The 14891-nt window shown below is 39.4% G+C and overlaps 1 protein-coding gene across 8 annotated transcripts in view; it reads left to right on the top strand.

The window, feature by feature from the left end:
- PHLDB2 (pleckstrin homology-like domain, family B, member 2) overlaps positions 1–14891 on the top strand; it is an 87138-nt gene that overhangs the window by 30482 nt on the left and 41765 nt on the right. For all 8 annotated transcript variants that reach the window (XM_012734079.1, XM_012734091.1, XM_012734097.1 and 5 more), the window contains 3 exons: positions 3641–4024; positions 8531–8674; positions 10184–10321. In XM_012734079.1, coding sequence (XP_012589533.1) covers positions 3641–4024; positions 8531–8674; positions 10184–10321 — 666 coding nt within the window. The remainder of the gene's footprint in view (positions 1–3640; positions 4025–8530; positions 8675–10183; positions 10322–14891) is intronic.

Raw genomic sequence — 14891 nt, 5'->3', positions numbered from 1 at the left:
AAACACTTTACTCATATCTACAATTTCTCATATCATTTGTCCTAATCTGAAAAAAAAAAATAAATAAAAATGATCACAACAAAAAAACACACTAAGGCAATATTTGAGTAAGTTTGAAGGCCAGCTGGTTAAAGGTCACTTTCTCCACACAAGTCCACCAATATTTCTGACACCAAGACATAGGCCTATTACATTTAGGACATTCCCTAAGCCATTCTCAGATTCCATCATGTGCCAGAGTGACTTCTAGAATCTTTGAAAGCTATTAGAGGCATGCTTTCATTTATTAGAGTTAAAGGCTACAGTTAAGTTTATCAGCCAAAGGACAAGATGTAGGGTGAATCAGCAAGTTCTGAATGTGAAGTTTTACAGCCCTTTCCATGTGGAGTCCAGTATTGATGTATGGCAGTACCCTTGCAGTATTGACACAAGGGAAACTGAGTCAAGCCTCGGTGCTCATAGTATTCATTGAGACTTCATCACATAGGCATGTTTAACTATCCGTGTTGTTAATCTCAGATTTTAATATGTAAGTTAATTTGTTCAGAATGTATTTTTTAATTACTGGACATTCTGCTTTGTGGCTTTCTGCATTCTATTTCTAGTCTTGTGATTGACTACAGGGGTACTGCATGGGTTTGGAGACAGATGCGGTCCCTGACTGAGGACTGTGAACTGCAGTGGGGTAACAGCAGACACATACCTCTGAAAAAGAAAGCAAGCTCTGAGGTCAAATAACATACTTAACCCCAACAACTTTTTTACTGCTAAGAGGGAAAATTGCATGCCATTTTCTTCACATATATTTTTAGCATATCATGTCTCTTTCAAAACTTTGATATATATGGAGTATTGAGATGGAAGGAAGAGAGGGGGAAAATATATTTAAGGTCATTTTAATTCAAAGTGACCAACTTCCTAAACCCGAGATTCAGGCTCGTATTGATGGCTTTCCAAGAGGGTGCACAGTGGACTACTGATTGGGAGAGGAGGGTAGGAATCAAAGAGCACAGTCTCTCCACTTAGCAGTTCGTCAGGGGAGGCAGCAGCAAAGTGAGTCCTCCGTCTGAGGCCCTACATCCCAGATGGCCCCTCCTGGTGTACATTTGATGCTCATGTTTATTCACCGCACCCTATCGACTCTCAGAAGTGTCCCAGGTCTTGGTGGCCCTGGCTTTAGGTCACGCAGGTGGAGGCTATTGTATGATGAATGGAGAATGAGACTGGGGTCTGCGACAAGATCCTTGGAGAGGGCTCAAAGGAGAATTATTTTGTGAGGGTAGACTCTGTTCAAGATTTCCTTAAAAAGGCTTCTTGTAGTGCTGTTGAAATGCCTTTGCAGACTTTCTTCTGACGTACTTCTCATCACAGTTTATTTTTCTTTAGTGGGGCCAGTGTGCCTGGTATGGTTGGATTTCTTTTAGATTCGTGGGCAGAGGCACTGCATGTGTGTGATTCAAGCCTGGACAGATTGGCTGTGAATGGGGCGATAAGAATAGAGAAGCACATACCAGTAGACCAAACTTCCTGTGCACAAGCCTTTGAATATTGCCTGTCACTGTCTGAAATAGCATTCATCTTAAGGCTGGGATCATTTATTCCCTCTGGAATTAAGCAATAGCACTGGCAGCAAAAGAAACTATTTTAGGAAGGAGATGTGGGAGGAATTTTGCTATGTATTACAGGCTAGACACAGGCAACTGGCCTGCTTTTTAAGAGTACACTGCTCATAAGAGCCCTGGTAAATGGAAATTGACAAGTTTTAGATAATCTTTGATGTAATTAATCTCAACGTTCAATATGAGTAGTTCATACTCTGAGCTACAGCCATTGCTAAAGACAGTTCAGATGTTTCAACTTAATTCACCTACATGACAAACAGAAATTTTCCTTGGTGATTAGCCTCTAATGCAGATGCTGTTGAGAAGAGGTACATATGAACGTCTTCTTGTGCTCCTCCTCAAATATGTTCTTGAAGGTTGTGTTTGTATATTCCCATGTTAATTTTGCTAGATTGTTGGAGAAGTTTAAAAGAAGGCCAGGAATACTGTGTCCTGCCCCACCCCCACCTCCCTTCCCTGAAAGCTGAGGTGGGTAGGGCTTGGTAGCTGGTGGCAGCTGCATAGATAAATAAGCACCCAGCCTTCTGGATGGACAGGATGCAGAGGCGCTTGGGATGAGGTGGTATAGCTATGCATGCCAGCCGTGGAGAAAAGCCATGAGGAGTGAGCTGCAGCTGGAGGCCAGAAATTCAGGCAGACAGAGGGAGGTGGGGACTTAAAGGAGACCAATTTAATAATCCCTTTCATTAAACTGTTGCATTTTGGGGGAGTGGGATAGTACTTTAGAGTACAGATTAAAGTCAAATGCAACTTAGTGACTTCTTGCTAGTCTTTTAGTTAATGTATTTAATGGAAACCAGGGCATTATGTTCCTATCTGACTTTTCTGTTTATACTCCTTCAGCTAATAAGGAGCTAACTGCCTTCAGAATTCTGTCTGTACACACGAAGTGCAATTAGAAATTGAAAACAGCAGCCAGTGTTACTTGAATTTTTCTATTTTGTTTCTGATCATCAGTTTGGAAAATGTTTTTCAGTGGGAGTTTTGAATCTCAGTGTGGCAGATGTATTTACAAGATTTGTTTTTTTTGTTTTTGATTTTCTTTTTATTTGGGCATTGGAGTTAATGTGGGAACTGAAGATGTTGAGGTTCCCTACCCCCAAACCGTGCTGTCTAGGCTAATCACAAGCATTTTGGAAATTATATCATGGAGTACACAAGCATATAGTAAATTTATTTAGAGTCAAATATCATGATGGCATCTTTTGTATGGAGATCTTGGTATCTGTGATACTATTATAAATGATAGATAATGCCAGAATGTTGTCTTTTTAATGAACTATCATTTTTGTTTCCAGCTAAATGAATCTAAGGTTTAGTGATCTTAAACTTTGAGCTACATTAGTGTTTGTCTATCTGGATGTGATCTGAAACATTTTTCATGTAACACTTTCTCTTATAATTTTAATTACTCATGTGGGAAATTGGTGGGAAAAAAATTTTACATAGTAGGAAAGCACAAAAAAGGTCTTGAAAATCTGAAGCATTTTAAGAAAAAAATCTTTCTTGAAAAAGACCCAAGTACCTTTTAAATTAAAAGACTCCTTAAGTAGCTTGTTTCTTGTGTTTTTGATAGTAGAATATTTTTCTAGGAAGTGAGAGAATTTTAAATGCAAATATTGTTTATAGCAATGAAAGGATTCATTTATGTTGAAGATAGGAAAAGAGTAGGATGGGGAATTAAGATTTTTCTTTTATGGAGGTTAAATAGGCTGAAGTGTTTGGAGAATCCATAAATCAAGCAAAGGCTTGCTGCATGCACTAGACTCAGCACTGGGCTAGACAAATAAAGGGACAACCAGAATTGAGATGGGGGGAGGATCAAGCATTGATAACCCAGGTTTTATCTGGATCCTTAAATGCTTCCATCAGAAACCATGGGAAATTCCTCATTTGCCAAGTGTCTGGGGGAATATGTATGGGATGAAATCACCAGCGATTCCAGCCTTTTCAGTATTGCTATCTGGAGTTGTCTCCCTCCCCACAAATCCCTAACCTTTCCTCTCTGTGCTCTCCAGGAGAGACAGCGTCTTGAGACCATCCTCAGTCTCTGTGCCGAATACGCAAGGCCCGACAGTCGCCTGTCCTCTGGCACCACTGTGGCAGATGTGCAGAAGATCAACAAGAAGCTTGAGAAGCTGCAGCTCTCTGATGAAGAGTCTGTGTTTGAAGAAGCCCTGGTGAGCCCTGATGTCAGATACAGGTGCCACAGGGAGACCGCTCTCCACGACTCGGACTTACCAGCGTTTGGAAGCCTGGGTCAAAGCAGTGCCAGCTTCCTTTCCCCCAGGAGCCTCAGGAATGATGAACTGTTCAGGGACCTCACCAGAACCCCCCCGCCACCTTCCTCTGCCTTTCTGAAAGCCTCCAGCGAGTCCACTTACCTAAGTATCCTACCAAAGGTAAAGAGAAGATCACAGAATCAGGGTTTAGGACCTAGAACATTGCATGTGCTTTTGGTCTAGAGATTAGAGATTGTAGTACACTTTCTTTCTAACATGTTTTCAGTAAAGCTATCATTTAAGAGGTGCTTAACAAAATAAGGTGCAGCAAATAAGGTGTTTATGATAAAACAACAAGTTTGAACTGTAAGAAACATAGTGGTAAACAAAAATAGAAAGAAGGAAGTTTTCCTTCTCCCTACCCCTCCCAGTTGTACACTGAGGCATATACTGGGACATGAGGAGCCTAGCTGGCGTTTTCCGTGTGTATATGGCCATGTATTCCAGGTGTAGACATATGTGTACACTCATTTAGTGTCCTGTGCATGTTTTCCTCACTAAATGTCTTGAGCATCTTTGCATATTATTATGCACAGCTTGCCTCATTCTCTTCAATAGCTGACTAGTATTCTATTTGGAAATACTATTTGTTTTCAGTTTTTGCTACTGTAATCTATATGCAGTAAACATTTTGGGGCATATTTACACAGTTGTGGTAATGTACCTATAGGATCCCTGACCTAAAGTGGAATTGCTAGGTCAATGAGCTACATATTATTCATTTTAATCAGTATTTTCAAGCTATGCTTTCAAAAGACTGTGACATTTCCACTAGTAATTTCTGATGGCATCCTCTTTGCCATATACTTACTAAGGCTCCAGATTATAAAAAAATTTTAATTTGGTAAGTTGATAAGTATTTTATTTCACTTGTCTTTATGCCTAAAATTGGACATCTTTTCATATTTTTAGCCATTATTTGTAATTCTAACTCACTTATTCACATTCAGAATTTTTAAATAGTTTTATTCATATTGCCTTTATTGACCTGTAGGAGGAAATTAATATTTTATCAATGGTCTTTGACCTTATGAATTTTTTTTTTCAGATAATAGGAGCTTAAGATCTATATGTAATCTCAAGTATTACTTAGTCTTTCTATTGTATACTAATTTTAATATGTCCTAAGAATTTGAGGATTTCTTTGAGCTCAAGAAAAGTCTTTTGGTTTTTTCACATAGGCTAAGAATTTTTTTCTATGAAATTAAAAAAAAATCCCTTTTCCTAGGAAGGATTTAAGCAAGCTTAAATAGAAGACATCAGTTTTATTAGAATAAAGTGAATACCCCAAGAAAAGAAAGTAGAAGAAAAAAAACAGGTGCTATAATAATAAGAACATATTTGTTTAACAATAAATAAGATTAATTAGTTTAAGTAACTCTGACTATTCAATTCAGCACTGAGATTCTTGGCAACTGTAGCCAAAGGACTAAAAGTAATAGCAAAAGCTGCTTAGTTTTTTTGTTGTGAAAGAAGAACAAGAACTGATTCTTTAAGAGATAGACATCATCACAGTGCTCATTTGTGAACGTAGTTTACCATATGGAGCCCAGGAGCAGCATTCACTGTTGTAAGAGGTGGACAGTGAGTGTAGGCAGGACACATCAGGGCACCTGCAGTCACCACCCACACCTTGGACAAGTGTGCTCATCATGGTGGGGTGGGTGCAGGGAGAGAGGTTTTCAGTGATTTTTTTTTTTGAACACAAAACATGTACTACCTCTAGAAAAGAGATAGAAGAATCTTTAAAAAAAAAAATACAAACCACACCCTGATCCTTGTTTTGGGTGTCTTTTCCTTGGAATAATTTGCTCACTGAATTGTTTATTTCAGAGCAGTTTTTATTATTAATTGACCTAGTGGGGAAAAATGGAATATGAAAAATATGATGCTGATTTATTAGCTAAACATAGACTTTCATGTTACTTAGGAAGACAGAGACTTATCATTCTGGAACTGGCTTGACCTGAAACTTTAAGTGGTAGATAACCTGGGAAGTAGGTTTTAACTTGAGGTGAAAGCTGAGAGTAGCTCCTTTTTTGCTTGTAGTTCTGTTGGGATTTAATTGACAAAAAACAATCTAAGGTATACAGAAAATGATGATCATAAGATCAGTTAGCATTCATTACAAATAGTTATCCAAAAAGGAAAAAAAAAAAACCATTTGTTTCTATGTTGTAAAAACATTTCATTCATCTCTTTTTGAGTAGTTCTGTCTTTAGGGGAAAGCCCTTATACTTACAGCCTTCTCTGGCTGCAAAAGGGTGCTAAGGAGAGATCAGCGCATAAGAAGACAGAGGCAGACCAGTCTGAAGGTAGTGAGTTGTCTTAATTGCTCATATATGTCAACTACAGATTCAACTCTTGTTCCACTCTTTACCCTCTTCTCACTACTGCACTTAACTAGTTTTAAATATACATATTCATGTATTCAAAAGACAGATGCTAAGTGTGGCCCCTACTCTGTCTCCCCTTTTTCCATGTGTGAACTTACCTAAAAGATCGCATATTTGGAGATGCATATGTATGAATAATGAGTTTATTTAAATGTCACCCTCAGCACAACCCTACCCATCACTACATTAAAAAAGCCCAGCTATATTATAATTTCATCACTTTCTGTCACCATAAAACTAAAGCTATTTAGTGTCTACTGTACCCTTGTTTCTATTGATTTTCTTTCTTTGGATATAAATGAGATTACAGTATCTTTAACCCATCCTATCATAAACCATTGAGAGTTTTAAATGCCTTTTGAAGATTTTACTTTGTATAACCAAATCAGAAAAAAAAATTCCTAGTAGCATTTATTGCTATAAACAACTTCTCAAATTGTCTATTATTAAATATGCCTCTTGTGGCAAGTTTTCTAGTGAACTGGAAGTTCTATAGAACTTGTAAGTTCTATAAGTTTTATAGAAAAACTTATTCCATATTACCAATGTTCCCTACTTGCTTACAGAGCTTACAGGTGTACAGATTATTCAGTTCATATTTTCTTTTAATGCTTTGCTTCCACCAATGAGATATTTTTAAACCATGTTGGAAGTTGAAACCTTACATGAAGTGTTAACCCAACAGGATACTGGAGGCTTTCCTGCTAGGATTATTGGTCAGTGATTTTGGAATGCCATTCCTTGTCACTGGCATTCCTCATTGCTAAATCAGTCATTTAACTATTAGGAGTTTTTTTAGTAGTCAATAAGATGCTGAAATTAAGTTGACAAAAATGTAAATGGCTAAGCTTGGAAGATCTACATGCCTTTGTCTAATCAACCTGACTAGGTAACTTCTGAATCTTTTATTTCCTTAAGGTGCAGAAAAGTAGTATAAAGAATAAAGAATATGAAAAAAGAATCCGACACTATGCCTGTCTTGGTGGGATTCATAAAATGTTAATGGTTTCTTTGGTTAATTTAAATATTCTTTTCAGTGATTGGTCAGTAATCATCAATAACTTACTTAGCTGATTTAAATATTAAATCATCAATAATTTAATTTGCTATTTCCAATGTCCAATTGTGAAGTCATATAATTATTGACTTACTGATGCTAAGGAGTTGCTTCTTTTTCAAAGATATAAAAATTAAGTAACATTACCATATGGTCACCCTTTGACTTAGAAAAAGACTGGACTCTCCCAGTCCATATAATAACCTGAAATTCACTAGCTTGTCTTCTTAAAATAATAATTAGTAATATTTTGGTTATATGTATGAACTAAAATATTCCTTTTTCCCCTGGGCATTTTTCAAAATGCCCAACGGTTTAGTTTACTATTATATGTTCTTTCTCACTCATTTTGTTTCATTGGTTGCTGAAGAATTGAATTATTTCATGAAATAATTTTATGAATGATGGCAGTGTCTTATTTTGTATCCTAAAAGCCTATTGGCCCAGTCCATATCTTGAATATTATGTTGAGAAAAAGGTCCTTCAGGACAATGGCAGTAGGTAGCAGCTAATACAGAGAATGAGATGTGAATTAACTTAATATTAAGTATATAGCTTTAACATTTAACAAAGCCTATACTGTGCTGGTATTAAATTTGTGGAACAATTTGACAAGATGGGGTCAGATGCCATGTGCCCTGTTTTCCCATCTTGTATTGGAAAGGAAATAAAGAACCATGAATGCTCATTTTCATATAACCCAAAGTATGGTTAGAGATTCAAGGGGTTGTTGTATAAGATGTACTCACTTGGAGATGGGAGGAAATTTGGGGCTTGTATTGAAGGGAGAAGTATACCCCAGAGATCCCTGAGTAAGATGTCAACAACCTCATCTAGATTCTATCAGTGGTTCCCTACCATGCTAAACGTTCTCTCTAACATAGATATTTCTAAAGTCTCTACAGACCACAACTTACTCATCTGTATAACCCCTTATTAGCAATTTCAACTTTGAAAGTATGTGAATCTATAAATTTATAAGCCTAAATTGATTTGATGAGCTAACCTAAAAACCTGCCTGCTGGGGACCTTTGGGAAAAGATCCAACTCAATAATCACAAGGATGCCTTTAGAAACTAACTAGACATGGAGATTGTAAGACACTAGAGCTGTGGATTGTGAAACTGTGCTGTGGAAATGTGACTAGCCCTTTCCTGTGCTGATTGATTACAGACCCCAGAGAGTATAAGTGAAGAACAAAGGACTCGGGAGTTGGCTGCAATGGAAGAGACACGGTTAGCAATTCTGAACAACCTCAAAGAACTTGAACAAAAAATCAAAGACATAAATGACCAGATGGATGAATCTTCCAGAGAGGTATAAACCACAAGTGCTCTCTCTCTATTCTCCTTTTTGCTGAACATATCACTGCTTGTTAGGGCACAAGCCTTAGAGCAGAATACCTAGACATGAACCTGAGCAAACCTTTGTTCGGTGGGTACCATGTACATTTCTCTTCTCCTTCTGGATTTCTTTTTACACTTAAGATTAGGTAAAAATAAAGCCATTTTTTAAAAGATTTATTTATTTATTCGTATGGAACTGGGGTACAGGCCAGAGATGCGGAGGGTTTCACCAGAGACAGAGTGGGGATCAGAACAGGCAGATCGATGAAGTACACTGCTGAGAGGAGCAGCGGGTGGGTCAGGAGAGGTCTGCCGCGCCATGTGGATCTCCTCCAGGGCAGGCAGGGATTGAACTCATGCAGAAGTGGCTTTAGCGTCTTTGTGCTGTGCTTTAACCCACTGAGCCACCAGGGAGGGCCAAAGCCTTTTTTTTTTTTAAATTATTTATTTATACATACAGAACTGGGGTACAGGCCAGAGGCTCAGGGGTGGTGAGAGGCTTCGCCAGAGACAGAGTGGGGAGCAGAACAGGCAGATCGACAAAGTACACTGCTGAGGGGAGCAGTGGGCGGGTCAGGAGAGGTCTGCCATGCCACCTCCAGGGCAGGCGGTCACCTCCAGGGCAGGCGGGACTAGAACTAATATGGAAGTGGCTTTAGCTTCTCAGTGCAGTGCTTTAACCCGCTGCGCCACCAGGGAGGGCCCAAAGCCATTTTTTAATGTACATGATGTGACATGAATTTCCTCTTACTAGTTTCTGCTTTTTGACTCCTACATAACTCATGTTAGCTAAGCTACCATGTATTTGGGAGTTCAAGTTCAAATACAACATGTTCAGAGCATGTTTACCATGAGTTGGGGGATTTACATATGAATCAAACATAGACCTAGCTTTCTAGAGGTTAGCAAAGCAGGAAGGACATAGCATGAATTCTGTTAACAGCTACATTTTCTAATGGCAATTTTTACTTTAGTTTCTTTCCATTGAGCAAGAAGGAGCAAATAATTCTGGTAGGAGGGATCTGGTGTTTATACTCACAGATGGTGCAGACATCACCATAAGTGGAAGGGGACTACTCACCTATCATCTTAAACACAGACCCCAGAAACCCCTCCTGGCATTGCAGGGAATGTGGTGCTACCAGGCTGGGATGAGTATTAATTTCACTTTTCATGTCTCAGGATGAACAAGGACATGGCTGCTCCGAGGATGGTTCATGCTTGAGCCTGAATCTATGCTGCTAGGCACCCAAACTTGAGAAGTGAGCAGAAAAGGGGTTATAATATAAAATTCAATTAATAAGATGAGTAAATTCTTGAATACTGTCCTAGGCTCTCCTGTGTTCTCATGTCAAAGTCTCAGATGGTTCTCTGTAGTATTCTTTTTGAAACGTGTAGCCATTAAAAACACACCTTAAAAGTGGGCAGTAGAATTTCCCTTAAAAGTGAAATATTTCTGATCTTTGCTTTGTTTCCTTAGTCGGATATGGAATATGCTCTTTTGGATGGAGAACAGAAATCTGAAACAACTGAACTTATGAGAGAGAAGGAGAGTTTGGATCAGCTAAAACGGAAAATCACGAAACTGGAAAAGAACATCATTGGTGAAAAGACCAAGGTAAAAGAAAATATCATTTGAATGCAGTTTTTATGGGCAAAATGGTAGTCCATTTGCAGGAATTTAAATGTATGAAATTGAAAACAAAGGAGGAAATTTTTTTTTTTTAAATAATGTCTTAACCATTGTTTTGGATGTATGTACCATGTCCCTAGAGACACTGCTATTAAATAATAAGATGAGGTAAGTTGTCACAAACTAAGAACTGTCAGGCCAAGTGGCTAAAGCTGACAGAGAAAAGCCTGTGTAATTTCTCCGGTTCATATTCATGGTAGTTAATCCACTTGAGATGAGTGAATTGCTTTTTTCTATTAGCTTGTTTTTCTGATTCTACCGTTTTTTTCTAAAGCATTACTTGAATAATGCTGAATGTCTTTACCAGTGGTGTCCCACAAAGGTATAGCTTAAGCATATTCAAATATGGCTGCCTTGTTTCCTTTCAGTTTTCTGTTTGTTAATGAGATGAACAGAAACCCTTTATCTCCTCTGTCTTGCCTTGCAATTGTATTCAATGCAAGTGCACTTCTCTTTGAAAAATGCATTGATGTTTTCAGGGGTTTTCACACACTGCCCAATGAAACTGTCTGTAAAATACAGTTGACACTTTTCTTGGAACAGGTGTTGTATGTACAATTCAGCCCCAAACCAGAATTTTAGTGGATAATTTCTGGGGAAAATATGCAAACTTGCTTGCAGTTTTTAGAATTTAGGATGGTATTTGGGCTTTTTGTTTGTGTTTGTTTTCTTGGGGAAATATTTTGTTTATTCTCTCACACTCTGAGTTAATTTTAGTTCAACTAAGCCTTGAAAAAAAAATGAAATTCCAACTTGGGGGATAAAAGCCAATAAACTTTTAATGTATTCTTATTCATCATTTCTGTCCGTTAAGCAGTGAAAAAGACTTTTCAGTTTGAGTCAGTTAATGGTAATATGTAGAACAGAGCCATCTTCATCCTTCCTATTACTGTTTTGCTGGCTTGTCAGGGCCTGTGCATTGGTGAAGGGGTAGTGGGAGCTGGAAGCATAGACCCAGTTTATGCAGCTGTTAGGGTATTAGCTGCTTTGGAAGGTGGGATTATTGTCTGTCAGCACATTGTGTGAAATATAGCGGGATATGGCTTTTGGTGAGGGATTCCAGAGGAGGGTGAGGGAAGTGGAAGCAGACTGTGCTAGATGATGTCACTGCATATTCCTGACAGCCAAACTCAGATAGACCCAACCTTAACCGTGTTTCTCCGGTGTAATTATTCTGCCTTATTATGACTTGGCTATTCCAAATCTTCACAGTTCAGTTCTCTGGTCTACTCTCCTCCCGCTGTGTCTGAGATGGTCTTTGCACCTGGTTCATTGAGAAACACTCTCTTTTCGCAGTTGAGGAAGGTTCTCTTCTGCACTAAGACCAGCCTCTTTGGATGTGCTCTGACTGTCATCCCATCCCACCGGAGAGCTTTGGTTCTCCTGTACCCCATTCCCCAACTTCTCCCTCTTTACTGTCAACATGCCAATGTTATTACTTACAATTATAATAACCAAACTTTTGCATATTTTTAGCCACCTCCTCAGCTCCCAATTTACCACTCCTCCCATTCTAGTTGGTCCAGGCCCCCAAAGCTTCATCAGAATTGCTCCTGAAGACCCAGGTGCTGCCCAGCCTGCCAGGGCTTTTCAGCCGTCTTGTGATGAGACTCCTGAGCCACAGGCGAGGCGGGCCCAGCCCTTCGTCACTGCCCTGCCTTGCCTCGCATGCCAGTCTTCCAATTTTTTTTCTCTTTTACTTATCTCTCTCACTTTTCCATCCCAGTTCCCATTGCTTGTTCTCCAGCCACTTGCGAGAGCGTTTGCTTCTGTGCTGAACTCTTCTCTTGTCTCCTCACATTTGGCATGCTTTCCAGTTACTTATCAAATGTGCCTTTAGCCTACTCCCTTTTTCTGAATTTCTGGCTCGTATTCTGATGCCTGTCTGACATCTCCACTCAGATACCTCCCAGCTGTTTCTGACTGAGCACTCTGCAGCTGAACTGTCGATTCTGTCCTTTCCCTTGCCTGCCACCCATTTCATCCCCTCTTCACCCTGCTCATCTTCAGTTTCCCAGTCCAGAAAATGGCACTCAGTGCACCTATCTGTCCAGATAGACTCTTGGAAGTTGTCTTGACACTGACACTTCTTTCTCCATCACTCCCAGATCCAATTAATCATGAAAATATTTCTCACTTGACGTTTCTGCAGCTCCACTAACAGTATTCTCTTCTAAATCATCAAAATCTCTTCCTTAGTGTCATTTCTTTCTGCGTCCTTTCAGTCTGTTCTCTTCACAGCAGCCAGAATGATTTTTTAAAATAAATATCTTGGACCATATTGCTCTAGTTGGAGTTCCACTAGACTTTATATTAGAATCTGAATTCTGTCACCTGGCTGTTTGTCTTCAATCACCCCTTTATTTCATTCAGATACTGACTTTTATAGGTGATCTTTGTGGTCCAAGGTATATGAACTTTAAAGATCCTTCCCTCCTGGGGAGCTCCCTTGCACATTTCTCCCCTGCCTGGAGTCCCCTTCCCCTTAGCTGTGCCTTGTTGGTCATATCTGCCAGGGCTTAAGTCCGCTGCTTATTTTTCAGAAAAACCCTCCCGGGCCTTCTTCATTCCAGTTATGTTTACCCTGTTGTTCTTCTAATTTATTTTCACTATCACATTTTAAAATCTGCATTTATTTTGTACTTGTTAGGTATTTACTCCCTCTCTACCTGTGCAATAGAGGAAGGTACTATTGCCCACTGTTTATCCAGCTCAGAGTAGCTGCCAGAATACTGCCCGCTATGCTTTGGGAATACTGTCCTTGGATCTCCTGCTACTGGCCGGTCACAGACATGCTGAGCCAAACACCTGCTCAAGAGTTCTGTGAAGCCACATTTCAGGGTTTGTAATCACATTTCAGGGTTTGTAATCATGCTGCCAGTCAAGCCAGAGTGTAAGACAGTAGGAGGAAGTGGCCTTTGCCCTTTGGATCACGTTTCCTTTCACATGCACCTGTTGCTGCTGTCAGATATTAACTATGGAATGAGAAAATCAAAACCTGCAAAGATATCCCTGTTGGACAAACCCAATTCAGATGTGGATAACATATCCGGTTAGCCTAGATTTTGGAGACAAGGCCTGGAACATAGGAAGAAGTTTTAATAACGACCTCAGGTTCAAATTCTGGCATAAAATTACTGACATCATTTCCTTAGCTCTGGTTATTATTCTTTTTTATTTATATATACAGAACTGGGTACTTATCAGAGTTGCAGGAGTGGTGAGAGGATTCACCAGAGACAGAGTGGGGAGCAGAACAGGCAGATCAACAAAGTGTACTGCTGAGGGGAGCAATGGGCAGGTTAGGAGAGGTCTGCCCCACCATGTGGTCAACTCTGGGGCTGGGGATCGAACTCTCACTGAAGCGGCTCTGGCCTTGCTTGCAGTGCTGTATCCTAAACCACAGCGCCGCCAGGGAGTGTGGCTCTGGTTATTGAGTGCTATTTCTTTTACCGATTTGGAAACTATTATTCTGTTGTATGATTTTTGTATAAATTTATATATATATATATAGAGAGAGAGACATATATATATTTATATATATATATATATATATATATATATATATATATATATATAGTGGGTGATTGCTAATCATTGTGCATTATCATATAAAATATAATCCTTAGAAATAATTACACAGCAACCTGAAATATATGCACTGTACTCAGTTATGTGTTTGGTGAGCATTTTGCAGTGGTTTTCTGGGCTGACCATGACCTGTCCCACCGGGTACTGTGGTCCTGAATAAATGCTGCCTTTCTTTGTGTTGTCAGACAGTGGCTACATCACACATTATCACTATGAACATGGATAAGATCTGAATAAATCTGAGTGTATATTTCAAATATAAGCCCTCAGGGGCTCATCGAATCTTCTTGGATAGTGACGTAAGAGAGGATTGTGGCTAACCTCTGCATTAGTTTGATGGGTGTGTTGGGTGAGATCTGGGACATTTGGGCAAATGACTGGTTGTGGAGCTGTGTTGCTTTTCTGCTATTCCCCCTGTCCAAGTCAGAACTGCTGAGAAGGTATAGTTATTTGCTTGTGCTTATACTGTAGGTTTATTCTATTTCTGACTGCATTAGGCCTTCATCTTAAAACCAGTTTCTTTTTTTTTTTTTTAAATATTTATTTATTTATTTGTACAGAACTGGGGTACAGGCCAGAGATGCGGAGGGTGAGAGGGTTCACCAGAGACAGAGTGGGGAGCAGAACAGGCAGATCAACAAAGTGTACTGCTGAGGGGAGCAATGGGCAGGTTAGGAGAGGTCTGCCCCACCATGTGGTCAACTCTGGGGCTGGGGATCGAACTCTCACTGAAGCGGCTCTGGCCTTGCTTGCAGTGCTGTATCCTAAACCACAGCGCCGCCAGGGAGTGTGGCTCTGGTTATTGAGTGCTATTTCTTTTACCGATTTGGAAACTATTATTCTGTTGTATGATTTTTGTATAAATTTATATATATATATATAGAGAGAGAGACATATATATATT

Source organism: Condylura cristata, unplaced genomic scaffold (assembly GCF_000260355.1).
Source record: "Condylura cristata isolate star-nosed mole 26May11 unplaced genomic scaffold, ConCri1.0 scaffold00003, whole genome shotgun sequence".
NCBI classification, from domain to species: Eukaryota; Metazoa; Chordata; class Mammalia; order Eulipotyphla; family Talpidae; genus Condylura; species Condylura cristata.
This window is presented reverse-complemented; position numbering and strand designations above follow the sequence as displayed.